At 46.6% G+C, this 26,149-nt stretch overlaps 2 protein-coding genes across 7 annotated transcripts in view; both read left to right on the forward strand.

Moving 5' to 3' along the window:
• Positions 1–468: 468 nt before the first annotated feature.
• On the forward strand, positions 469–4,743 carry LOC122480066 (SCAN domain-containing protein 1-like). Of its 4 annotated transcripts, none has more exons than XM_043574043.1 (2): positions 469–836; positions 3,813–4,743. In XM_043574043.1, the coding sequence occupies exon 2, from the start codon at positions 3,845–3,847 to the stop codon at positions 4,295–4,297; it is 453 nt and encodes a 150-aa protein (XP_043429978.1). In that variant the 5' UTR covers positions 469–836; positions 3,813–3,844; the 3' UTR covers positions 4,298–4,743. The 4 variants fall into 4 exon arrangements, with proteins under 4 accessions (XP_043429978.1, XP_043429979.1, XP_043429976.1 ...); XM_043574044.1 differs by having other exon boundaries at positions 469–552; XM_043574041.1 differs by lacking the exon at positions 469–836 and adding an exon at positions 1,349–1,433.
• A 13,045-nt stretch (positions 4,744–17,788) lies between these two features.
• Positions 17,789–26,149, forward strand: part of CDC42 (cell division cycle 42) — a 51,511-nt gene continuing 43,150 nt past the window's right edge. The window contains exon 1 of one of the 3 annotated variants that reach the window (XM_043574038.1): positions 17,789–17,886. The gene's annotated coding sequence lies outside the window, so the exon portion shown is untranslated. Of the gene's footprint in view, positions 17,887–18,779; positions 18,822–26,149 lie in introns of those variants that run through there. The other 2 variants (XM_043574040.1, XM_043574039.1) reach the window with 2 other exon arrangements.

Raw genomic sequence — 26,149 nt, forward strand, 5'->3', positions numbered from 1 at the left:
TCTTTGCACTTCCTCTTACAAGCTGTGCTATTTTAACATGTGTGCCCCCGACTCAACTCCAGGCTAAACCCAGACTCAAACCAGCTAAGTGTGACTTCGAAACTTCAATTCTTAACCGTCAGCAATTGGAAAGTCTCGGGGGGAAGAGGGACACAGGGCTGAGACCGAGCTTTCTATACACAGGATCTTCCCCTGGACAGAAGGACAAACCCACGTGGCACATGCCCACTTCTGTCTGGGTCCACGGACGCAGGGGTACTTATTAGACTGTGCCCACCGCCTCACGTGGAGTGATTGCACGGGGCGCCACACAGGATCGCGGTTTCCAAACAGCAGCCACCAACAGTTGGTTTCTTTCCTCTGGGTGGTGCAAAGAGTCAAGGGTGTAACCTCAGGGTGGGGCGCTGAGTCAGCTGCCGGCCGGCTCCTGGAGTGTCTCAATTCCCGTTTCAACTTCTTTTCGTTTTGCAGCTGGGCAAACTGGGGCTCAGAGAAGCAGAGAACTTCCCAGAAGCCGAGAGGCTGCCTAGGCAGTACCCACAGCTCCACGCGGTAGGAAGGCCCGAGGATTGAGGAAGGCCCAAAGCCCACCACGGGTTAAAACCATGGAGCTACGAAGCACCACCGGGCCCTAGAGAGACCCCCTCTACCCTATCCCCCCCCCCCTTCACTTCTAACTTCCGGCGGGCCGCCACTTCCGGTTCCGGCGGCGGGCTACAAAGCTCTGCGCTGGGTAGTTGGTTTCCTTTCCTCGGAGTCGGTTTCGGGTTTCGAGTCTGGTCGCCAGGCGCCCCCGCCCCCGTTGCCCCCTGCCCTCCGAGGTGGCACCTGCGCAGGTGAACGCTCCCTCCTTTCTTCCCTCCCGCCCGTCACTCCTTCCCCGGCGCACGATCTGTGGGGAGCCGGGGGCCGCGGCGGCGGCGGCGGCCGCTTTCGGAGCGGGGAAGCCCTGCTTTGCGGGCCTGCGGGCTGTCCGGGCTGGCGTGGCTCCGGGTCTCGCTGCAGTCCGGGAGGAGGAGGTCCTGGTTTGGAGCCCCAGAAGCGCTTTTCCGGCCCCACCTAGGCCCCCTGAGCCGCGCCCATATGGTGGGAGGAGCCCGACGCAGCTCCCCGCCTAGAAGCCGGGAATTTTCTACGCGGTTGAGTAGCCCCGCCACCTCCTGGCCTTGTGATCTTGGGCAAATCCCTTCTTGTGGAGCCTCAGTTTGTTTACTTGCGAATGAAAATGCCATCCTGGGTTATCGGGAGGATTGCTTGGATGAGGGACAGCTTCCGCAGAGCGTTTGGCCTGTAAAATTCAACAAATAACATCGGCTGCTGCTGTTGCTAACAGAGACGGCCGGGGCAGTAGAGAGTCGTGTGGAGAGTTGAGAGTGGCTGAGAGGATCACGTAGAGGAGAACGTGAAATGCTCAGCACAGTGTCAGCTAGGAAGTAAGTGCTCAGTAAATAGGAATTATTAACTGGTGAGGGTAAGCATTGTGTCTGGTCATTGGGTTTCTAAAACTGATAGGATTTATAAGCGGGGTGAGGCGCAGACTTGGTCCATGTTTCAGAGCCAGCCTTGAGAACTGGCCTGACAATTGAGACTATTCTTAGAAGTCGGGGTTGTAAACACCTCTGGTGCTAAGAGCTAGAAGAATTAGTAAAAGGGTGTTTTCCTAAGTGGGTTAGGGGTTTTTTACTCAGAAAAGTTTTGGGCAGGAGGGGAATGTTTGCTTCCTCTTGAGTCGTTATGAAAGTAAGACGTGGTTGTAGTTAAAAAGAACGCAGTATAGAAAGCTATGGAATGAAAAATGTTTCTGTCTTCTGTCCCTGCCCCTGAGAAGTAAATATAATTGAAGGTGTTTGTGGATAGATCAGGCCACGTATGCTTATGTGTATGTATTTTAATTTCCTCAGGTGGGGTCATATTACACGTAGTGATCTGCATCTTGGGTGACGTGTCGTGGACGTGTGGATGTATCAGCACTCACAGGCTGACTTCATTCTTTATAAGGCTGCACTCTATTTTCTGCTGAATGGTTGACGATACTTTGATTATTTCCCTGTTCATGGTCAGTTAGGTTGTTCCCAGGATTTTGCTTTCTCGCATTCCATCCAACCTTTCTTTGACTAAATATTTCCTTTTTATCCAAGGCACCCCTGAGTTATGGGGATATTTTGCTTTGATCCTCATTCACCCTAGGTTAGTAACAACTTCCTTTTGGGGAGAGTACACTCTGTCGATTGAACAAAAACCCAGATAATATGGGAAGAACAGGTGTACTCCAGGAGTATCCAAGCTTCAAGGTCTAGAATCGGTACAAGGCTCCTAGAAAATGGGTCATGGAACGTTTAGAGAAGAGGTGACTAGGCGCTGAGAACTAGTTAATGCGAAGCAGCTGGTCAGTATTGGTGATTGTTGGCCTCTGTCAGTTGTTACCCAGGAAACTGGTTTGAGAGACTGAGGTGGGAGGGATTTTAAACATGGACACTTCTTTAAAAATTTTTTTTTTTTAATGTTTTTTTTATTTATTTTTGGGACAGAGAGAGACAGAGCATGAACGGGGAAGGGGCAGAGAGAGAGGGAGACACAGAATCTGAAACAGGCTCCAGGCTCTGAGCCATCAGCCCAGAGCCTGACGCGGGGCTCGAACTCACGGACCGCGAGATCGTGACCTGGCTGAAGTCGGACGCTTAACCGACTGCGCCACCCAGGCGCCCCAAACATGGACACTTCTGCCACGTGGACTAAGGAGGGATTCGTTCTTGGGGGAAGGAGTTTGTTCATGAAAAAAGAGACGGTCTTTGAAAACTGACCACTATTCTAGGAGTTACACTCTTCGATTGGACATACCCTGATACAGAAATTAATTTGGTCATTTCTGTACTGTCACTTGAAGTCTCTCTCTCTCTCTCTCTCTCTCTTTAGATAACATAGATTGTGGTTTTCCTGTAAATAACCCTTCTCTTGGACTGGGGCCCTAACCCAAATGAAGGAAAGCCCTTTTTTTTCTGGCATTTTACAGGTACTTGGTGCGCCTCTCCCCCCTTCCCCACTACATCTGGTTTGCTAATCCTAGAGCTGACAAGCATCCCAAGAGTTGGGAGTCTGCACTACCAGGATTCTGACTAGGTCAGTTTCCTGTACACTGAGTAGAGGAACTTAAGATCTTAATCTTAACGTGGAAGCTTTTCTTTTCTAGTCTTTTCTTTCTTTTTTTGTGAAGAGGGGGCTTAGGCTCCGCCCTGATGGTAGCTCCCAAAGTGCTTTTAAACCTTGTTACTCTTTGATCATGAAAGAGATGGGGAGGTGGGGTAGAAAAGACCGCAGAGTAGATGTAAATGAAGGGTAGATGTACATGAACAGACTTTTATCTCTTACATTTTAGTCCTTTCTCATAACTTGCTTTTGGTCATAACATAACTCCATTGGAGGACGCAAACAACCCTGGTTTTAAACATTCTTCCCCCCTATAAAACATGCATACATGGTTCTCTGTTTTAACATAATGTAAAATACTTTGTAATGCGGGGGAAATGGGTGAAAGATTGTCTAGAAGGTTCTCTAGCTAGCGAGGCCGGTGCTCTCCATCCTTTGTGCTTTGAGAATCTACAGTCTTCATTTTGGTAAACCACTGACACATTTTTCTCCGTTGTGTCAGTTGATCCAGAAGAAACAAAAATAGAATTTCTAGGACCTTTATTAAGAAACCCTGTTAAGATTGGAAAGCGGATGGAACCTGGATCTGGACCAGATCCGTGAGATCAAGGTGGTTTTAACAGTCTCCGGGGTCTGTTTCGCTGAGCCTGTCTTTTCTCTGTGTTTAGGAGTCGGAGACATCCTTTTCCAGAGTCCCAGAATGGAGACTGAAGGGTGCTTAGAGACACAAAGAAATAGAGAAGTCCAGAATGATAAAATAAGGCCACCATCAAATGAGATGGTGGCCGAGGAGTCAGAAGTTGTCCTCATATCGGCTCCCCAGGTCCAGGTTCCGCGAGAGCCTTCTGGGCTTCCACCGGAGAGCCTCGATGAAGACTCTGCCGAAGACCTTGAGACCATGCCACGAAGGAATCGTCCCAACGCTGCAGCCTCCAGGCAGAGGTTCAGGAAATTCCGCTATGAGGATGCAGCCGGGCCCAGGGAGGTCCTCCGACATCTGCAGGAGCTGGCTGGACAGTGGCTGAGACCCGATATTCACACAAAGGAGCAGATTGTGGAGATGCTGGTGCAGGAGCAGTTCCAGGCTGTCCTGCCCGAGGAGCTCCGAGCTCGGGCCCAGAGATGTCAGCCCGGGGTCAGGATCACCGGCTGAGTCCTGCCGCCGGGTCCTTGCTCAGCCTGCGCGTGAGAAGTCACCGGAGGTGCTCGTGGTTGTTGCAAGAGCCGGTCGCGGTCATGGGGAAATGGGAGCCTCGGTTTTTTTGAGCTTGGCTTTGACTAGTTGTAATAATCCGTCAAAACCCATGTCTGGACCTCCCTCTGGCTGAGGCAGCTCTAATTCCGGGGACTGAGCTCCGGAAAGAGCTTCTCTACCCTCCTGTTAGGACAATCAGCCTGTTGCTTGTTTTTGCTCTGCCGAATGCCTCCTTTTTTGCACTTTCTGACATGCTTTAATATATTGTTATGCATCCAAAGAGCTAATCGCTTCAACTTTCAGAATTCTTGATTCTTGCTGTGGTGGCATGAATGGAAGCTTCTGTAACCCCATCCAGTAAACTCGTTTGAGACGCCCTTGAAATATTAAAGTTTGGTCCTTAATCACAGTGTCCTGTGGTGATTTACCAGTTTAGCTCTTACTCAGCATTTGAGAAAGGTGAGACAATTATCAGGAGTAGATGTGAGCTAGACATAAGATAGGAACAGCCCATGCCTTTGTGTTATTCAGATTTTTTTTTTTTAGTTCTTTTTTTTTTTTTTTTTTCTTAAGAGAGAGAGTGAGCCAGGGGCACAAAGAGAGAGGGAAGGGGAGAGAGAGAAAGCAGGGCTTGTGCTTACCCGCTGTGGGACTCCAGGCACCCCAGAATTTTTTTTAAGTTTATTTATTTTGAGAGAGAGCCCGAGAGTGCACAAGTGGGGGTGGGGAGCAGAGAGAGGGAGAAAGAGAATCCCAAGATCATGACCTGAGCTGAAATCAAGAGTCAAGACGCTTACCGGACCGAGGCACCCCCAGTCAGAATTTAAATTAAAACTGAGGGATCGGGGCGCCTGGGTGGCTCAGTCCGTTGAGCGTCTGACTTCGGCTCAGGTCATGATCTCACGGTCTGTGGGTTCGAGCCCCACGTCAGGCTCTGTGCTGACAGCTCAAAGCCTGGAGCTTGCTTCGGATTCTGTGTCTCCCTCTCTCTCTGCCCCTCCCCTCTTCATGCTCTCTCTCAAAAATAAATAAACTTAAAAAAAAAATGGATAAAACAGGGTCCTAAGAGGTAACTCTTACACGGATCTGTTTGATTTGTTCTTGATCCATTTCCATCACTGTTCTATAGTTTGTCTCCCCTCAGAACTCACTCTACAGCCGTTTGACTGTTCTCTTCTGCTCTTCCTGAAACAGGGCATCCTGGCTTTGTGTGTGTGGAGACCTGTGCCCCAGCTGACCGCTGAGAGAGCAGTCGCTGTGGTTGGGACAGGCAGACATTAAAGGGCAGTTGCTTTTCCTGAGCGTGACCCAGTCTTGAGGAACCTTTCTGCATCTGTGGCCTGGCTCTTGGATTTGTACATCTGCTCCTGGAACCAACTTGGTGCCAATTCAGAAACTAATCTTTGGTCGAGGGACCCGTTAGCTCCAAGCTGGAAATCCTGTTTATTCTGCTGGTGTTTTAATAACTTGCCGAGCCCATGGGACTGGTCTAGAAGCTAGGATACAACTATAAAACCCAGAATTAAGGAAATGTATAATTTTTGAGGGGAGAGGAAGACCTCGAGCTATATTGGTAGGATCGCTTAAGTAAAACTAGTCTTCCCTTTTTGGTATCTGGTTTTGAGATAGCACTAAGAAAACACGTTTCCTATTTTAAAAATACGCTAACAGCAGAGAAGGGAGGAAATAGCCAAGTTAGGAAAGTGAGATTGCAACTGAACTTAAGCAGATCACTGGATGGAACCCCACCTTGAGTAAAAAAGCCTGGAAATGCGTGGGGAGTAGAGAACATACAGAATAGTGAGCTGTGCCTTTTATTGACTAAATTAAGCTTTTCTCTCTTTTCAAAACTTTTATTTTAAAGTAATCTCTACACCCAATGTAGGGCTCGAACTCACAACCCTGAGGTCAAGAGTCGCACGCTCTGCTGACTGAGCCAGCTGGGTGCCCCTTAGGTTAAGCTTTCCTACCTCTAAGTAAAATTTAACATTGGCAAAGGAATTTGCAACCGTGACGGGGTCAGAATATCTCCAATATTTCAGTTTGTTCGGAGCATCATGAAGGTATTTCTATTAGTCTGCAGGGATCAGGGACTCCCGATGTTAAGAATTTCCTGGCCAGTACCAATTTCTCAGCTGCTTCGATCTAGAATACAGTGTGTAAGTAAAGCAGCCGACTTTACAGGAGGACCAAAAAGTTACCACCTTAGGGATTTTATGGCCCTGAGGTGTCCTGAGTTGAGTGACCTTAGCACAGATTTTCTCAACATTGGCAGTTTGAGGCCAGATGGTTCTCTCTTGTGGGGGCTTGTCTTGTTTATTATAAGATGTTTAGCAGCATCCCTAGTCTACTCACCAGATGCCACTAGCACCCCACTGATGAAACAACCAAAAACGTCTCCAGACATTGCCAAATGTTCCTGGGGGCAAATTTGCCCCTAATTGAGAACCACCGGTTTAACAGGACAGTTCATCACAGATTTGCCACAGATGACCCTTAATGTGGAATTGAGGAAACTGTAGGAAGAGTGGTATAAATTTGGTTTCATACTGGGGTGTCTGGCTGGTTTGGTTGGTGGAGCATGTGACTCTTAATCTCAGGGTCTTGAGTTCAAGTCTCACGTTGGACGTGGAGCCGACTTTAAAAAAATGGTTTCAGATCCCCTGCATGTGTTTGGGTAAGGTCACCTACTCTGACAAATCTTAAGTTCTTTGGTACAAAGATTAATATTACACCTCCACCCCCAGCCATTCTACTAACATGGTTTACTGTGTACCAGAATCTGGACTAGATGCATTCATGATTCATTTAATCCGTACAGTCATCTGACTTTACCTATTCGTATAAATACACCTGCTTTATAGATGAGAGAACTGAGATTCATCAGTAACACAATATGGCCGATAAACGGTGGAGCTAGAATCTAAGCCTTGGATATCTGTCCCCCTAGTCTTGGGCTTTTTACATCATGTCTGCAAGTGTGACTTTAACAAGCATCTCTTGAAAATCTCCTGCATGCAAGATGTTTCTTCTTTGACTTTTCTTCAATTTATCTTACAAGGTAGAGTAACATTTTTTTAGTTTCATTTGATGCAGAAAAAGTATGAAAACAAAAATGGTCCATAATCTCACTTCCCAGGGAATTCCCATTTTTCCAAGCAAAAGATATATTTGCATGTGGACAGAAAAGTCCAACAGTGTAGAAAGGGACAAAAGGAAATTTGATTGGATTGGATAGCACCTGCGTGTGCCAGAGAGCGTGAGAAGGAGGGGCAGAGGGAGGGAGGGAGGGAGGGAAAGAGAGATCGAGAGAGAGAGAGAGAATCTTAAACAGGCTCCACAGCTAGTGTGGAGCCCGACCTGGGGCTTGATCCCACAACCCTGGGATCGTGACCTGAGCCAAAATCAAGAGTCGGATGCTTAGCTGACTAAGCCACCCAGGCACCCCTAAAAGGAAAATTTAAAGTCTCTCCCCTAAATTAGCAGTTACATATCCTTCCAAAAATATGAATTCTACAGATGTAAGCACATACCAGACGTATGTGCACAAACACATATATCCTTTTTTTTATTTACACAAAATGCAGACCATGTCCGTTTAGGCTATATATATTTTTCTTACCCAATAATTCTTGGGGTCTTTTGCTATCAACATACAGAGATTGGCTTTATTTAAAACTAATTTTAGCAGCCGCTGAGTAGTTCCTTGTACGGCTAAAACCTAGCCTTACACTGTCAGTAAAAAAAAATGTAAGGTCAGGGATTTAGGTATGTCGTCTAACCTCCAAAGCAGAAGAGGTTGAGAGAGGTAAGTGACAGAGCCATGACTCAACCTCCATGTCCTGAAACCAGAACTGATACAGTTCACAGTTGCCCAGCACTGTCTCCCAGCAACCCTGCGGTACCAGCTCTTTCCCATGGAAGCGAATTTACAGAGGAGATTCTTTGCCCCAAACAAACCCAGTAAGAGGAGAGGCTGCAGTTCATCTCCGTTTCATCTGGCTCCGGCCCCACGCCCTTGCCGTGAGGTCACGCTGCCCGGATATCAAAGAGCAGACTAAGTCCAGTGTGTCAAGGGCTCTGTGGGGATTGGAGAGGACAGCAACTCCCTATCTCCGCTGCCACTCCCCAAGATGATTCCCACGCGTTCTCTGTGCAGCGGCACGACCCAGCTACCCCCAGTGCCTGACGTTGTAATTTCTTTGGGTCCGTTTAGAGCCAGGTTCCAAAGAACCCTGAACACTTTAATTCTGTGAGAGGAAGGAGGAGGAAAATGCAGAGCAGCCAGAGGCAAATACTTGTAAACTGTCTCCTGTGCCTAATTTTCCCACTGGGATTATTTGGACTCCGAGTTCCACAAAAGAATAATTTCATCTAGTTATTGGTGGCTCGGTGGGTTGAGTGTTGGACTTTGGCTCAGGTCATGATCTCTCCGCTCGTGAATTCGAGCCCTGTGTCAGGCTTTGCTGACAGCTCAGAGCCTGGAGGCTGCTTCAGATTCTGTGCCTCCGTCTCTCTCTGCCTCGTGCTGTCTCTCTCTGTCTCTCTCTCTCTCTCTCAAAGTAAGTAAACATTAAAAAAAATTTTTTTTTTTAAAGAAAGAAAAATGTTCCTGCCAGATGACTGCTGGTGAAAACGAGTGTTGGGACCACAAGGTAATTCGAGATTCCTAGCAACTGGCTGGTGCCATGGAAAAGTATGTCCTCTATTGGGCAGCTACTCCCTGAGCAGCGTGTGGGTGCCAGGGCCTGGCTGCTGGAGAGGAGGCCAACTCTGCAAGGTGTGGGGGGCCATGAGGAGTCCACCGTGGTGGCGGTGGTGGCTGGAGCATTCAAGTGTAACTGGCCCTTCCAGGAGCATCATGTGTGGTCAGTTTCCACAGGCAGCTTAGTTCAATGCACTTGACAATGGCTTAACTATTTTGCTAAGCATTTTCCACCCACTGCCAGGCATTTATTGGACATTTTCCCTTGGTCTGGAATGCCTCTCCCCATGCCTCCCCCAATCTGCCAACCTACTCCTACTCATTCTTTGTGACATAGATTGGCATGGTCGCCTTCATGAAGCCTTCTTTGATTTCTGGATTGAACTGACATCAGAGGCCCTCCTGGGAGCTCCTTTAACACCCTGGCTTTAGTTCTTTAGTCCTGTTCAGTCAGAAAATGTATGTTGTGTCCCCCCTATGTCATGTTGTATTCCAAGTATCACTGTGGTATAGCGTCCACTCTGTCCCCAGTCAGATCATGAGCTCCATCAAGAGGGAATCTCTATGTTCTTGGCCTCCAGCCCAGGGCCTGCCCATGATGGATCCTCAAGGAACAGTTTGATTTTTGTAGGAGACACATGACTGCCGCCTGGTTGAAGGCTCTTCCTTCTAGTGAACACAGATAACTAGAATTCATGGGAGACAATGGGAGGGGGCAGGTGGGAGGGCTGGGGATGGAAGTAAACAAAACAAAACAAAAAAAGGAAAGCCTTCACCGGGTGGCTGGCTTCCCTCTCTGTTCTGCACCTGACCTTGCAGTGAGGCGAAGTTAACTGCCCTTGGCTGGCTCTGCTTGAAAGCTGGTGGGGCCCCTCCGGTGCCTAGCAACATCCTGACGGTCCAGAATGGTGATTTAGAAGCTGGGTGTGTCCCCTGGGCAGGAAGCCACCAACACCACCAAAGCTGGCTGCTTTCACTTCCTCTGAGCCAAAACTCCGCCTTCAAGTGGGGCCAGTGCTTAAGTGTTGGCCCTGTCTTAGCACAAATTGGAGGTTCTGGCAAAGATAACTCCAGCACTTATGAAGTGTGTGATCTCAGACCTCTCTGAGCTTCCGTTCCCACACCTGTCTCATTCCTGCCTTAGTCCCAGCTAGGCTCACCCCTTCCCAGCACCAGAAGCAGAGAAACATTCAATGCATGCTATTGTGGCTGAATCTGCTAGGTTAGGGGAAGATTCAGTCCGTGATTCTTCCCTGTCCCTTTGAGCTTGTTCTGTCTTCTGAGCCCCTCTCTTGAACCCTCCATTTCTAATGTCTACACATTAAATCCTGGTCTTAGCTTCTCGTTCCTTCTATCTCTCTTTTCTGCTTTTTTTTTTTTTTTAAACACAAGTATTGTTTATTCCTTCTATATATATATATTTTTTTTAACGTTTATTTATTTTTGAGACAGAGAGAGACAGAGCATGAACGGGGGAGGGGCAGAGAGCGAGGGAGACACAGAATCGGAAACAGGCTCCAGGCTCCGAGCCATCAGCCCAGAGCCTGATGCGGGGCTCGAACTCCCGGACCGCGAGATCGTGACCTGGCTGAAGTCGGACGCTTAACCGACTGCGCCACCCAGGCGCCCCTGCTTTTTTTTTTTTTTAAGTAATTATGATTTTAAAGTAATTTTCAAATAATCTCTACACCAAAAGTGGGGCTCGAATTCACAACCCTGAGGTCAAGAGTCACGCGTTCCACCGTCTGAACTGGCCAGGCGCCCCTCCTCTCTGCTCTTCTTTTTTTTTTTTTTTTTGTTAATGTTTACTTATTTTTGAGGGGGGGAGGGGCAGAGAGAGAGGACGACACAGAATTCAAAGGAGTATGACCGCTCTGAGCTGTCAGCACAGAACCTGACAGGGGGCTCGAACCCATGGGCTGTGAGATCATGACCTGAGCTGAAGTTGGATCCTCAACTGACTGAGCCAACCAGGCGCCCTCCTGCTTTTCTTATCTGCAGCCATTAAATCTCATCATCAAGACGCACAAAAATTCTACACCTCTTAAAAAAAAAATCACAAGTGGTTTGGTTTTTAGGTCAATAGTATTGTTGAAGTGCCCTTTAATTTTTTTTTAATTTAAATATAACATGCATCCTGGAAATTGTATCACTGGATGAATTTGTACAAAGTGAGCATACCCCTATAACCACCTTGCAGATGAAGATACAGAGAATAACTAGCATCCCAGAAGACTTCCTAGGTCCTTTCCTAGTCAGTAATCCCCCGAAAGGTAAGCTGTTGTGATTTCTATTGGCATAGAGCAGTATTGTCTGTTTCTGAACCGAGTGGAATCCTACAGTGCATATCGTTTTGTGTCTGTCTTCTTGTGTTCAACATTATGTGTATGAGACTCATCTACCCCCCTGACATCCTGCTTTTCCATGCCTGTGTACCTGCACATGCCTGTTCTTTCTGGCAGTGATCAGCGTGGCCTGCCCTGGCCCTTTAGATTTAGATCAAACCTTGCTCCCTTGGGAAACCTTCCCTTATCAGCTCTGGGTTTGAACCTCAGCTCTTTCACCTGCCAGCTGTACAACTTTAGGCAAGTGCTACTAACCTCTTCATGCCTTGTTTTTGTTGAAGATAATAGTTTCTATATTCCAGAGTTCTTGTGAATTTCCAGTGAGTTAATACATATTAAATACTTAGAACAATGCCTGGGGCATAGGAAGTACTTAGTAATTGTTAAGTATGTAACTCTTTTTTTTTTAATTTTTTTTAATGTTTTTTTATTTATTCTTGAGAGAGAGAGCATGAGCGAGGGAGGGGCAGAGAGAGAGAGGGACACAGAATCTGAAGCAGGCTCCAGGCTCTGAGCTGTCAACACAGAGCTCAACATGGAGCTCGAACTCACGAGCTATGAGATCATGACCTGAACCAAAGTCAGATGCTCAACCAACTGAGCCACCCAGGCGCCCCAAGTATAACTCTTTTGAATATTCTGCTTTTCTTGTTCTGCTAGATACTTGTGCATACCTCTGTCCTCGCACTTTTGATTATTGTTTGTCCCGCTATGAGACCTTAACTCCTTGAGTAGAGATTATGTCTTCATTCATTGCATTTCTTCAACAGGTAATTAGACTACATTCTAGCCCCGAGGGTCCAGTGGTGGAAAGAAGACCTTGAACTTACTTTTTAATGGGGGAGAGAATGATAGTAAGAATACTAAAGGGGTGAGATTGTTTTGGATAGTGACGAGGCTATGAAGGAAATAAAGCAGTGTGGTGTTGTCATGGGTTGGAAGTGCTGCTCTAAGCTGCGTGGGGAGCAGGTCCTCTTAAAGAGGTGATATTTGAGCAAAGATGTGCAGGGTGGAAAGGAGCAGGCTTGTGCAGAGCAGGAGAGCTCAGGACAGCAAGTGCAAAGGCTCTAAGGCAGGCACGGGAAGGTCATTTCTGTCTGAGAAGTTTCAAAGAGGGCAGCATGGCTGGAGCCCAGTGAGTGAGTGCATGGTTCTGAGGACATTGGAGAGGTGGACAAGAACCAGGAGAAAGCATTGAAGAGGTTAAGCAGGGGCATATCAGTTATCTTTGCATGCGAGGTGCCTAGCACGTAAAATATTCACTGACTGTTGAATATTGGTCCCAACATGCCAACGTGAACCAATTGGTTCACGTGAGTGATTCTCCGATCGTTTTGAAATTAAGACTTCACTGTACCATGGGCCTCTGGGTTCTTACTAAACCCTACCAATGCAGATGGAGTTGCTCAGTCATTTCTAGACTTTTCTCTCCCCTATCCCATCTCAGGCACCCTTCTTCAGTGACTCAGATTGTCTCCACCAGAGATGTGTAACAGAGATGAAGAGGGCAAGCCTGGGCCAGTTAGAGAAAAGGAAAATAGAAAACAGGTTTGGTCAGTTCCTCTCCTTTCTCTGACTCCAAGAAGGGTCTAGGTCCCTGAGCTGACGGACTATGGCTTCAGGTACAGCAGCCCTGGCCCCTTGAGGTGTGGCAGGCCGGATGGGGAGCACGTCCGGAATCCTAGCAGCAGAGTGGGGCTGCTGACATGACCTGAGCCATGGCCATGACCAGCCAGATGAGGGGAAGACCAAACCGGTAAATCAGAAATGGAAGGGTAGGCCTGTGTCTTAAGGATAGGTATCTACCCCTTGGTAACAATAGTGAGACTTCATTTTTGTTTTGTTTATTTCCAACCTTCATTTTTTATGAAATATGACACGTGAGGAAAAGCATGTAAAACAAATGTATAGTACAATGAGAATAATTATAAAGCAAACATCCACATGTAATCATCACCGAGGTCATGAAATAGACCCCTGCCAACACTGCCCGCCCCCATCCCTCCCAGATTACAACCTCCTTTCGAGGCAGCCAGCAGCCGAATTTTTATAATAATCACTTCCTTACTTTTCTTTATAGTTTTATCACCTATGAATCACACGGAAAGTCTTCAATTAGGACTTTCTCATGTAAATCCTAAGACGGAAGACCACAAAGGAGAACCTCTTTAATGTGGATCCTCGTCTTCTCGAGTAAATCTTGGCAGGCCCCGGGGAGATGGTGGTGGATTTGCGGTCTTCGGCATTTGGCTGAGAATGCAGTTTCGAGACTCCTCTCACTCATTGTGCTTAAGGCACCTGAGGAGCACCGTGAGGGGCGCAAAAGTGCACCCAGAACCGAGCGCGCCCCCAGAGCTTCCGGTAGGGCAGGGAAAGCGCGGATAACATGACAGAACAGGGCGAAGGCCTGAAGAAATCCGCAGGGAAATGCTACGGGGGTTCAGAAGAAGCAGACGTCAGTTTTGCAGCAAAAAGTAGGGCAGGCCCTGTGGAAAGTGGCAGTATGCTCGTCTGTGCATTATTTATCAAACATTTTTGGGGGCTGGCAGTGTGCCAGGAAATTAGGTAAAAGGATACAAAAATGAATAAGCTAAGATCCTTGCCTGCTCATGGCTTAATGGTTTAGTTAGCACAGATACAACTGATTTTCATAGAGTATGCTTTAAATACGAAGTGTAATAGGAACGATTGGTTGCCTGGGGTTGTCAGGGAAGGTGTAAGAGCTGAGGTCAATGGTGATCCTTGAAGGAGAGAAGGATAGGAGTTTGGCAGACGGGGACGGGAACTGCTGAATCTGCGGAAGCACAGAGGTGGGAAGGGACACAAGGTCGCTGTGGGCAAAAGGTCCAGTTCATGGCGGGAAAGAGAGTGGGACTTGATAGGGAGGGTGGATGAGCGGGAAAGGTGTTCTAGGCAAGGGGAACAGCATGAGCAGGAGCACGGAGGCAAGAAATCATCATACCTGCACGTATGATACTAGGTAATTCAGTCTTGCTTCAGCCCACACACAGACAAGGTGTGTGATTGACGGCGTGATGGTTAATTTTAAACGTCAACGTGACTGGGCCCTGGAGCCCCAGATACTTGGTTGAACATTATTCTGGGTGCACCTGTCTGTCAGGGTGTTTTGGGGTAGGATTAACATTTGAATTCGTAGACTGAGTAGACTGCCCTCCCTAATGTGGTGGGCCGTATCCAATCCGTTGAAGGCCTGGCTAGAATAAAAAGGCTGACCCTCCCTCAAGTAACAGAGATTTTTCCTGCTTTGAATTCAAACATTGGCCTTTTCTGGGGCTTGAGCTGGCTGGCTGTTGAACTGTCACGGAAACAGCAGTTCTTGTTCTCAGGACTTAGGACTTGGATTGGACCTACATCATCAGTTCTCTTGAGTCTCAGCTTGTTGACTCATCCTACAATCAACTCATCCTGTCAATTTCCATAATTATGCAAGTTAATTCCTTAGAATAAATCTTTTTAGATAGATGGATATAGACCAATATAGATCTGTCTCTGTCTCCCTTTCCTTCTCCCCTTCCCCCTGCTTTTTCTGTTGGTTCTGTTCCTCTGGACAACCCTGACTAATACAGAAGGGCAAGGGAAATAACTTTGGAGAGGCAAGCCGGTGCCAGATCACAGAGGATACAGAATGGCTGGCTAAAGAACTTTGAATCTTATTTTGAAGGCAAAGGAAAAAAACACCAGGGTTCCCGAGCCAGAAGGCGACTTAAAAGGAGCTGAGACCGAGGAAGACAAGAAGGTTGTGCTGTGTAAAATGAATTAAAACAGAGATTGTCAAAAGGAAGCATCTAGAAATTGGATATTACCTTTGTGGGTGGAGGACTCGCGCTGCAGAAATGTCGGGAGCCCCTGGGCGTACAAGGGTTCAGGAGTCCAACGCGGATCGAGGCACTGTAGGACCCGAAGCGGGTGGGGACTGGAGATGATTTCTGGCTAATGTGACTGAAAATTGAAGTAAGGCTAGATCCGAGGGCTCAAACAATGCCACTGGGACTTGGTTTCACCGTCTATCTCCCTGCTCTGTTTTCCCCCTCTTTTGTGGTCTCCTTCTCAAGCAGTTTCTGGCCTTGCAGTGGGAAGATGGTTGCCAGCGGTGCCATGGTTACATCCTACCCTCAGCAGAGAGATTCATCAACTGGACAGTTCTGACCAAAGTCCCAGAATTGAGTCTTACTGGTTCTCGTTGGGTCACATGCCTGTCCCTGAAAAGGCTGCTAAAATTCTCTGATTGGCAAAGCCTAGGTCATGTGTCTCTCCCCACACCTAGGGGTAGAATCCTCTCCTCTAGAGCCACAGGGATTGGAGAATCAGGGAAGGGGCTGTTGCAGAAATGGCGGTGCTGTTGCCAGAAGAAGGAGGAATGGACGCTGGGCTGGTAACCACGGGGGAAGGGAAACCAGAGCCCCCCAGGCTGCTCCTCTTGTTAGTATGGGGCGGCTGTAGCCAGTGGGGCGGTAGGGAGGAGGCTCTAGAGGCTGGGGTCTAGAATGGCAGCAAGGGAAGGGATAGACTGGGGTCCAGTAGAAGTGCTACCGCCTTTTGGGACCGTGAAAAGGTTGGGGAGGGTCATTTTAACAAAAACCTGACAACACAAAAGACAAAGTGCCAAGTGAGTTCTTGTCCTCAGAATAGAGGCAGGAAAAGCCAAGCAGTTGGGTGACACCCCATCAAGATATTGCTGCTCATGGAAAGGGCAGACATTGTCTGGGGACATTCATGGGATTGTGAGACGGGATGAAGGAAAGGTCACCGCCAACTAGTCTTGCAGAGGGAGAAAACACAACCAGTTTTCCTCAAGTTTATGAAACTAAGCTTATGCATTTACCAACAGTCAAAAGTTACAGTAGCCCCAAACAACCTAAATTCCAACAGCAGATTGATTAGATATATATTGCAATGCCCTTACAGGAGAATACAGCCTTTAAAAATGATGTTTCATTTGAGATGGAAAGATATTCACAATGTAGTTTTGAAAGGGAAAGGCAGAGCACAGTCTGTTTTGTGCAGTAAATGTGTGTACATCTCTCTCCATCTCTATAAATCTGGAAAGATATACACCAAAATGGTAATAGTTTGTATCAGTAGGGATAGGACTACACCTGAAGCTTATCTCTTCTGATTTCTCCTAACCTGCTGGGTAGTATGATAGTGTAGTGATCAATTAGGACCAGTCTCTTGGGTCCAAGTCCCAGCTCTGCCACTGCCTAGCTTGGCAACCTTGGGCAAATTCCTTAACGCTTCTGAGCCTCAGTTCATGCATCAGTAAACGGGGGTAATGGTTCTTCTTCTTTTTCTTCTTTTTTTTTAATGTTTATTTTTGAGAGAGTCAGAGTGAGCATGAGCTGGGAGAGGGGCAGATAGAGAAGGAGACGCAGAATCCGAAGCAAGCTCCAGGCCCTGAGCTGTCAGCACAGAGCCCCAACTGTGAGATCATGACCTGAGCTGAAGTCGGATGCCCAACCGACTGAGCTACCTAGGCACCCCTGGGGATAAGTTCCTAACTCATAGAGTAGTTGTGTGTATTACATTAACTACTATTACATGCAAAGCTGTCAGCACCATGCCTATCGTAAACACTGAAAAATCTAGTTATTCTTGTGCAACTGAAAGGCTCAAAAGAAAATACGACTATTATATCAGACGTATTGGAAATAGGTGTCTTTTTTGGCCAAATAGCTGTGGTGGTCACCGATAAATGAACTATTATTAACATAAGCGATTTCCCGTTAACACTGGGAGACATCTGAGACTAAGACACAGAGTTCCTATTCTCCTGCAGCTTGCACACTAGCAGGGAAGACAGATGACAAACAGGTGGGGTGATCAGGAAGGCAGTGACTTTCGAGGGCCGAGAGGCAACCAACCAAAGGCTGGTGAAGAGGAGGCAACCACGGGAAACAGGGAGTTCGAGGCCTTGCGTCAGGGAGGAAGTCCCGAAGGCAAAAGACTGCAGATGTGGCTGGAACGAGGGCAGTGTGGTATAGTCAGATGGAAAGCGCGGGCGCGCCATGGAGGACCTGATGCAGGCCTGGGAGGGAGGTGGGCAGGAGACCACCCAGGCAAGACACAGCCCCTCAGGCGAGCCATAGCCTCCGTCTTTTTTGCAACATAGGAAAAATACTTTGCTTCAGAAGGTTGAAAAGATCAAAAGCACGGTCAGTGGCAGCGCTTTGCAAACGACTGTTTATAGTACCATTACATACACGACCATCGGAGAAAGAGGGGCAAAGCTTAGCAGGGAAGCAGCAGCGAGCCAGCCGCGCTGGCCCGCGCGTGCGCGGCGATCTGCCCGAGCCGGGGCGGCCGATGAATGCAGGCCCCGCCTCCAACCGCGCGGCCAGGGCTCGCCTGCGGGTCCCTCCCACTTCCGCGGGCACCCAACCCTGCGTCGCCTGCGTGTTGACGTCAGGCGCGTGCCCCTGTCCGGCAGCCGAGGAGACCCCGCGCAGTGCTGCCAACGCCCCGGCGGAGGAGCTGAGGTGAGTGCGGGGCCCGAGGCTCCCCGCGGGAGCGGCTCCCCCACTGTCCCGTCCCCGCCGCGCGTCCCCCGGCTTCTCCCCGTCCGCGGGGGTACCCCGCCTTCTGGGATCCCGGGAACCCTGGGAGCGCGGGGCGCGGGAAGGGGTGCTCGGCTCGCGCGGCGCCGTCCGGGCGAGCGCGGGTCCGGGTTCTCTCCGGGAGCAGAGGGTAGAGGGTGGCGGCGGGGCAGGCGGGGGAGCCCGGCCGCGAGAGGTGCGCGGTCCGGGCGCGGGGTGCCGGCCTGATGGCGCGGGCGGGGCCGGGCTGTCACCGGGCAGCGGCGGAAGGAAGGGGTCACACCCATCCCGGCCTCCCCTCCCCCCCGGTCCGGCTCCGCCGGCCCCGAGGGCGGGTGGGCGGCCGGCCGGCCGGGACCGCGTAGCAGCTCGCGGCCGCCGGTGGCTCGGGCTCTCGGGCCGGGTGTGCTCCCTGCGCCCGGGCTTGGACTTCCTGCTTCGCCGGGCGCCGCCGCGGACATTTTGCGGCGGGCGGGGGGAGGGGAGCGGAATCGCGAGCGCGGCGGGGAAGTGGCGGCCGGGGAGGGGGCGGCCCGCGGACCGCCCCGGGCTGTGCCTGCGACGCCCTTTCCTCCGCAGCCCCGCGGCCCGACTCCCCGTCCGGCGGGGCGGGCCTGGGAGCTGTTTCCCCAGGTTCCTTTATTCCGGCCTTGGGTTGAGTTCCTAGCACCATTTCCGTTTGCTTCTCCAACTCTCCCTGCTTATTCAGCTGAAGCTTCCCTTTCAGGGAGTTACCTAACCACCTCTCGAAACTGTCGTTCTGCCGCTTGCTTAATTCCTCTTATTAGGGTGAAATTTTCTTTGTTCGTTTGTTTTTTCCTCCCCTTTAAGTCTAAGAGAAATGCAGTGTGGAGGATTACGTCATCGCAATATAAGGGGTGAGAGTTTTAACTCCTACAAGTCAGGGACTCACCGAATGAAGACAGCGTTCTTGCAGCCTCGTTTGGGGCACTCAGTGGCATATCCCGCCAGCTTCCCGACGCATCATGTTCATAGATGGGGCTGTGAAATCTTTCGGCCGTCTCAAAGGCCTCTAAAAGCCGGGGAGCTTTGAAACCTCAAGATGAGCTTGTGCCAGAGAGTAAAGCGAAAGACAATACCGACAGCCACTTGTGTAGGCAGTAACTTTGAAGATCCTTTTAGAGTCGAATGAAGGGATTTGTGGGAGCTTTTCTCTGGTCCAAAATGACTTCCAGGCTGTTTAACTTCTCCCACCTGACTTAACTGATGCACAGTACAGACCTAAGCCGGCTCACGTGCGCTTTTTTTTGTGGCCGAAAGCGAATCAGTTCATTTTACGCCTTACCTTTGCTTGCTAGACAATTTCATTTTGTAGCTAAAAACGAACTTTGGGGTTTTAACCAAAAAACGCTGAAGTACCATGTTCAGACTTTTGGGATCGCAGTATTTGTTTGCCAGAATATTAGGTACATCCCCAACTGTACGTCTTTCATTGACTACAGAGATACAGCACAGAAAAATGTTAGCATTGTAAAGCAAATGAGATCCCATTGTGTAATGCATTGTTATAAGGGTAGTTCTTGTTGGAACAAGTACTTTCCTATTGTTTCTTGTGTGTAGAGAGAACATTGCTTGTTAAGAAACACTTAAAAGAAGTGGTAGGTTTAAATCAACTTTTTGTGGTGTGTAGGTGTCGGAGAGGATTGAACAGGTACTGAACTTGGATCTTCTGAAACACTTGGTCATGTGGTATCTTGTTTTAAAAACACCTTCTGCTGCCTTATTTCTTGAGAATTCTACATTTAAGAAGTTTAAACATACATCAATTTGCATTTTTTTTAAATATAGGAAAATAGTTTGAATTTACAGTTAAAAAAATTTTTTTAATGTTTACTTATTTTTGAGAGAGAGAGAAAGAGAGCGTGAGCAGGGGGAGGGCAGAGAGAGAGGGAGGCACAGAATCCGAAGCAGGCTCCAGGCTCGGACCTGTCAGCACAGAGCCCGACGCGGGGCTCGAACTCACAAACCGTGAGATCCTGACCTGAGCCGAAGTCGGACGCTCAACCGACTGAGCCACCCAGGTGCCCCTGATTTTACAGTTTTTAGACAGAGATGAGAGATGGATAGTTAACTGAGTATTAAAAATGAGCTGTTTTCCAGTAATTTCTTCAAGAAATTAGGTATCACGTCCTCTTGAGATGTTTTTATATACTAATCAAAACCTATAGTTGGGGCGCCTTGGTGGCTCAGTCGGTTAAGCATCCGATTTCAGCTCAGGTTATGATCTCACCGTTTGTGGGTTTGAGCCCGTGTCCTGCTTTGCTGACAGCCCAGAGCCTGGAGCCTGCTTCGGATTCTGGGTCTCCCTCTTGCTCTCTGCCCCTCACCCGCTTGTGCTCCGTTTCTGTCACTCAAAAATAAATAAAGATGTTTAAAAAAAAAAATTAAAACAAAAAAACCTATACTCCGTTAAATCTAATTTTTTGGGAATCTAAGGCCATTGTTATAGCTAGGGTAGTCAGGGGGCTTAAACTTCAGTGAAATTCTTAAAGCCCACCAAGACCAAATCTTTATTTATTTATTTATTTTTTGGCAATTTCAAGATTTGTTTTCTTCAGATACTTTTCCGTTTAGAACTTTATGGTCTATTAGAAAAGTACTTCTAGTTATTTTTAAGATGGTTACACCAGTAAAATGTTTTGATCCAAAAGCTGTCACATTTGGAAAACTTTGAAGTGCAACTTACTGTGCCTGTCTGGGAGTGGTATTTATAGGTGTTCTTGGAAGTAAAAGTCAGATTGCACTTTTATTTGTAGATACGTTTTAGATGCATTTATTTAGTGTTCTTAGGGTCTTTTTGAGAGGTCTATAAGGGCTTCCTCTGTGGGGGCAGGAGGGATTACTATTTTGTTAACTTATGTCCCATAAATAGTTTTCACATATCCTCCTATATTAAAAGGCTTCACTCTAGGCTTTTATGATAATACCTTATTCAGTGTTCTCTTTCAAATCTTTTGGTGTCCCCAGTAGAATGTAAGTGACATGAGGGCAGGATTTGACCTGGCATGGTCACCCCTATATCCTTAGCACCTAGAATAGTGCCAGACATATACCAGATCTCAAGAAATGTTTGTCAAACAAGTGAATTTAAGATGTCTGAGGGTTAACATTTTCATTTTCTGCATTTTCCATAGACTTGTTTACTGTGTTTCCTGAGACTTGTGCTTGGTCAGCCATATCCATGTTCGGGCCCATTGAAGTGATGATTACTAATCTGCTCTGGCTTGATCTTATCCATCTGTTTAGTCCAGTATCTTCTGCAGCTCTACTGTGTGGACTGTTCACCATTGCTTAGAAAGTTTTTTTCTAATGACCAGTTCTTACTTTTCTAAAAATTATTTAGACTTTAATGTTCGCTTCTTTTCTCTGTTTCTTTTGTTTGCATAGCAGCTTATTTTTGCCACTTTTTCCACTCTGCTCAACGGTATCAGATTCCTGGTCATGTTGTGCTTTGTCCCTTACCAGTTTCTACTTTTAGTTACTCATCCTTTCAGTCCAAAATATTTTTGCTAAAGCAATTTTCATCACTTGTTATTTCAGCTATGTCGGCTGCTGGTGCTATTATAAGTCCTGGATATCAAAACCCTTCTTCACTAGTTGCCCCTGGAACATTGGTCTCAAAATGCTCGTTGTGTGAAGTGAAACCAGGTGGTTTTTGTTGTTGTTGTTGTTGACTTGTTTATTTTTTTTATTTAAAACTTTTTTTTAAAGGGTTTCTTTTTAAGTAATCTCTGTACACAGTGTCGGGGCTCGAACTCACAACCCCAAATGAAGAGTTGCACACTCCTCCGACTGAGCCAGTCAGGTGCCCCATGAAACCAGATGTTTTCTTCTAAAAAAATATTTTAGAGAAATATTCTCAGATGTTTAGCTGTTATGAAGCCCAGAACATTTTCTAATATAGGAAAAAACTGTATTAAGTCCTGGGATCCACTAATAATTGGCTGTCACCTCTGTTGCTTCCTCTGTTCTTTAACACTTGCGTTGTTTTTTTCAAAAGTAAGCCATTTTGATTTGCCATCTTAATTCTGCTGCTGTGTCTTCAGCTAGACTGCTAGTGTTATAATTAAAGGTCTAGACTCTGGAACTAGACTGCCTGGGTTCAAATCCAGGGTTATTAATTAATCCTGGGTTATTATCTATGTGCAACCTAATGTCTTGGTGACTCAGGTTTACCTTCTGTAGAATAGGTCCAGTAATAATCCCTACCTCACAGAGTTGTTACCAGAATCAAATCAGTTAATCTGTGTGAAGTACTTAAGACAATTCCGTGGCACATACTGAGTGTTCTATAGGTGTTTGTTCTTGTTATTATTACAAGGTCTCTTAGGCTCCGTGTTTGAGAAGCTGAGTTTTCCCCCAAATCAATATTTTAATAGCCATCTCTCCCCCAGATTAATCTCATGAAACCATACAAATTGTTATTATTACCATTTTTAAGTGTTTATTTTGAGAGAGAGAGAGAGCGAGAGGAAGTGCACCGGTGTGCACGACGAGCAGGGAAGGGGCAGAGAGAAGAACCCCAAGCAGGCTCTTGTGCTCACAGCCGATTCTGGGCTCTATCTCATGAACTGTGAGATCATGACCTGAGCCGAAATCAAGAGTTGGTTGCTCAACGGACTGAGCCACACAGGTGCCCCCAAAACCATAAAAATTATTAAATGGAGGTTGTTGACTGTTTTAAGTTTTTGTCCACTGTCTTAATCAGTGTGATGTAAACAAGGGTGTAAAGTTAAATACAGTGTGTGGACTATAGACCAGCAGCGTAAGATCAACCTGGAGCTCCATCCCAGCCCTACTGAATCAGAATCTGCATTTTAGCAAGATACCCACGTGATTTTTATGCACATTAAAGTTTGGAGCATCCTCTTTAGGACTGCTCGAGTGATATCTTAAGGGATTTCAGAAACAGTGTAGCGTGCTTTATTTCTGTTTTCCCCCTACTTAAGTATAAATTGGTTGCTTTTATTATTTTTTCGAAATCTTTTTAAGTTTATTTATTTATTTTGAGAGAGAATGAGTGGGGGAGGGGCAGTGAGAGAGGGAGGGAGAAAATCCCAAGCAGGCTCTGCACTGCCAGCACAGAACCCGATGTGGGGCTTGAGCTCATGAAACCCTTGAGAGCATGACCTGAGCTGAAACCAAGAGTCAGATGCTTAACTGACTGAACCACCCAGAGGCCCCTGGTTTCTTTTATTTATTTTTAAAGTTTATGTATTTATTTTGAGAGAGAGAAAGTGAGAACGAGTGCCAGCAAGGGCGGGGCAGAGAGAGAGGGAGAGAAAATCCCAAGCAGAGCCTGGAGCCCAACTAGGGGCTCAATCCCACAACCGTGACCTGAACTGAGATCAAGAGTTGGATGCCTAAGCGACTGAACCACCCAGGGGCTCCTGAACAGGTTTCTCTTAGGCAGTGTACCAGAATTTATTGCAAGGATCATAATCTTGAGAGTGAGTGAAACCTGTTTGGCTTTTAAAGAAATTATAGTTTCTTGCCTGTTGTGTAGAATCACCTTGTTTCTGTGCTCACTATCAACAGTTTAAAGTTTTTAAGTGCCATTGTCCACTTGGAAATAACTAAATCTTAAATTCTAGTTTGGTTTATTAATTACACTTTTGAACTCAAGAAATGAGGTTTTATTGAAAACATTGTAATGAAGAGCATATGATCAGGATAATTCATATAATTGTTGGTTATGAAAACAGGTGAAATACAAAGTTGGCATTTAGCTGGTCAAATGTAAGAAATATTTTCTTTACTAAAATAAACCGTATCTTTAATCTCAAGGGAAAACATTTATAACTAAAATGTGGTCTTATTTAGTTGCCATCCTGGAAAAAATTAGTGCTTTTTTTAAAGGACTAGATGGAATTTTTCTCTAATAACTTTTCTTAAACTATATGCTGTAGGAGAAATTCACCAGCAGTATCCTTGTGTAGTGTATGCTTTACTGTAGTGTTTCCTAATTCTTTTCGAATCAAGGCAGACAGAAAGAAGTATTTGTGTGCCACACTGAATTGAATGGATGAGGCTGCTCTCGACTGGCTAGATCTGTTGCAGACCCTAGGGAGCTGGGGGAGCAGTGTCAGGCATACCTGTGTCCATTCTGTTTCACGTGGCAGTGTGAAACCTTCTAGTGTTGGATTTTAAGCCACAGCCGACCTTTTCAGCTAAATACATTATCACTGTTGGCTGTTCCTTGTGGAAACTGAAGAGCTTGAGAACAGACCAAATGAAGAGCAGACGAAACCAGGGGGAGAGATGGAGGTAGAATGCAAGAATGCTGTGTTAATTTGCGTTAAGGAGTAGAAGAAGATAGGCTGTAGAAGAAAGCATAAGCAAGATCTCGGCTACAATCCATTTGTTTTGTTGATAGGCAGTTTAAGGATATTTGCAATTTTGGGGCGCCGGGGTGGCTCAGTCCGTTGGGCGTCTGACTTCGGCTCAGGTCTTGGTCGTACGGTTCATGGGTTCGAACCCCGCGTTGGGCTCTTTGCTGACGGCTCAGAGCCTGGAGCCCGCGTCGGATTCTGTGTCTCCCTCTCTCTCTGCCCCACCCCTGCTTGCTCTCGTCTCTCAAAACTGAATAAACGTTAAAAAAATTAAAAAAGAAAGTATATTTGTAATTTTGGTTTTCTTTTAAAATTTGTTTAAAAGCAGATGAGGAATGGGAAGTAGTTCAGTAAAGTTTCTTAATAAGCAATTGTTGTTACTCGTGATTTCAGGAATTTTCATTATACAGCTTCACTGTAGCAGCTGGTATTTATTTCACTAGCTCTGTTATTTGAAAGCTTGATTTTAGAATTTTCTGAAGTGGAATTAAACCATTTATATATCACTAATTAATTTCCCAGAAAGCCATATTTTTATTGTGGAGTTTAAGATTAACATGTTTTAAATAAACTGTTAGATTTTAGGATGTAAATTTTCGTTTATCAGATAACTAGGAAAAAGTGAATTCCTGTGACTATTAGAGTCTGGGGTTTAAATCAATATCTAATACCCTTATTCATTTCAGAAAGTGTCCAGACAGTATAAATAGTACAAAATGAAAGCTATGGAAATGTTTGAATTATTTTAGGTCATAGTATTTATTTGCTGTGCTCACCACAGGCCCAAAGGGAATGTTAGATCATTCTGAGCGTTTGTGTTGTTTTCTAGTGTGCTTCAGAATACCTGAGAGATGTCTCCGGTGGGGGTGGCGTCAAGTTGGAAACCCTAGTTATTATATTCCCATCTTGGAAATTCATAATGTATATAAGTTTATTAAAGGTTCAGAGAAGTTAGTTGGGAGTCTGTTTAATTCAGTGTTTCTTGAACATGTTTGATGGAGCCTTTTTATTCCCCTCCTCCTCCCATGGAACATCCTTTAAAGTTTTGAGAAAATGAACTGGGAGATGTGGTGTCCGGTGGCTTATTGTTCTCTATTAGATTCAAGGACTGTTGGTGTGGCCAAACAGTGCTTGCTATGGATAGAAAAATGAGAACACATTTCTTAAGTTCCTGGGGCAGGTGAACGGTGACGACTTCAACAGAGGCCAGGGGTGATGTTCTTGCCCCACTCAGGATGTATTAAGCCCCACTCAAGAGGTGCTGCTTAGAAATTGCGGATGGGATTGAACTGAGCATGTTATATATACAGCACAGCTTTGGGGACTCTGTGGACAAGTAATTCCATCTCAACTTAATGTTGGGACAAGGTTTTGGAACGGAGACACAGACCAATATTAGGGACCAGGGAAGTGATTGTCCAATGGCTACAAGGGAAACTTCTGAAACAGGGTCACTTCCTCCTAGTTCGAGTATTGTATTGTTTTCCAGTATTCTGAAAAACTTGCAGTAATTTCAAAGCCAGCATTTTAATGTTCTGAAAGTCCCAGAATTCATTAACTGTTTTATTTGTGATCCAAAGAATTTTTTTAATTTTTAAATACTAAAAAAAAAATTTTTTTTTAACGTTTATTTATTATTGAGAGACAGAGAGAGACAGAGATGAGCAGGGGAGGGGCAGAGAGAGAGAGGAAGACACAGAATCCGAAGCAGGCTCCAGGCTCTGAGCTGTCAGCACAGAGCCTGATGCGGGGCTCAAACTCACGAACGGTGAGATCATGACCCGAGCTGAAATCAGATGCTTAACCGACTGACCCATCCAGGCGCTCCAGTGATCCAAAGAATTTCTATAAAG

Source organism: Prionailurus bengalensis, chromosome C1 (assembly GCF_016509475.1).
Source record: "Prionailurus bengalensis isolate Pbe53 chromosome C1, Fcat_Pben_1.1_paternal_pri, whole genome shotgun sequence".
NCBI classification, from domain to species: Eukaryota; Metazoa; Chordata; class Mammalia; order Carnivora; family Felidae; genus Prionailurus; species Prionailurus bengalensis.

Excerpts from the sequence above, each read along its gene's own strand:
- LOC122480066 (XM_043574043.1), top strand. The coding sequence starts at position 3,845 with ATGGAGACTGAAGGGTGCTTAGAGACACAAAGAAATAGAGAAGTCCAG.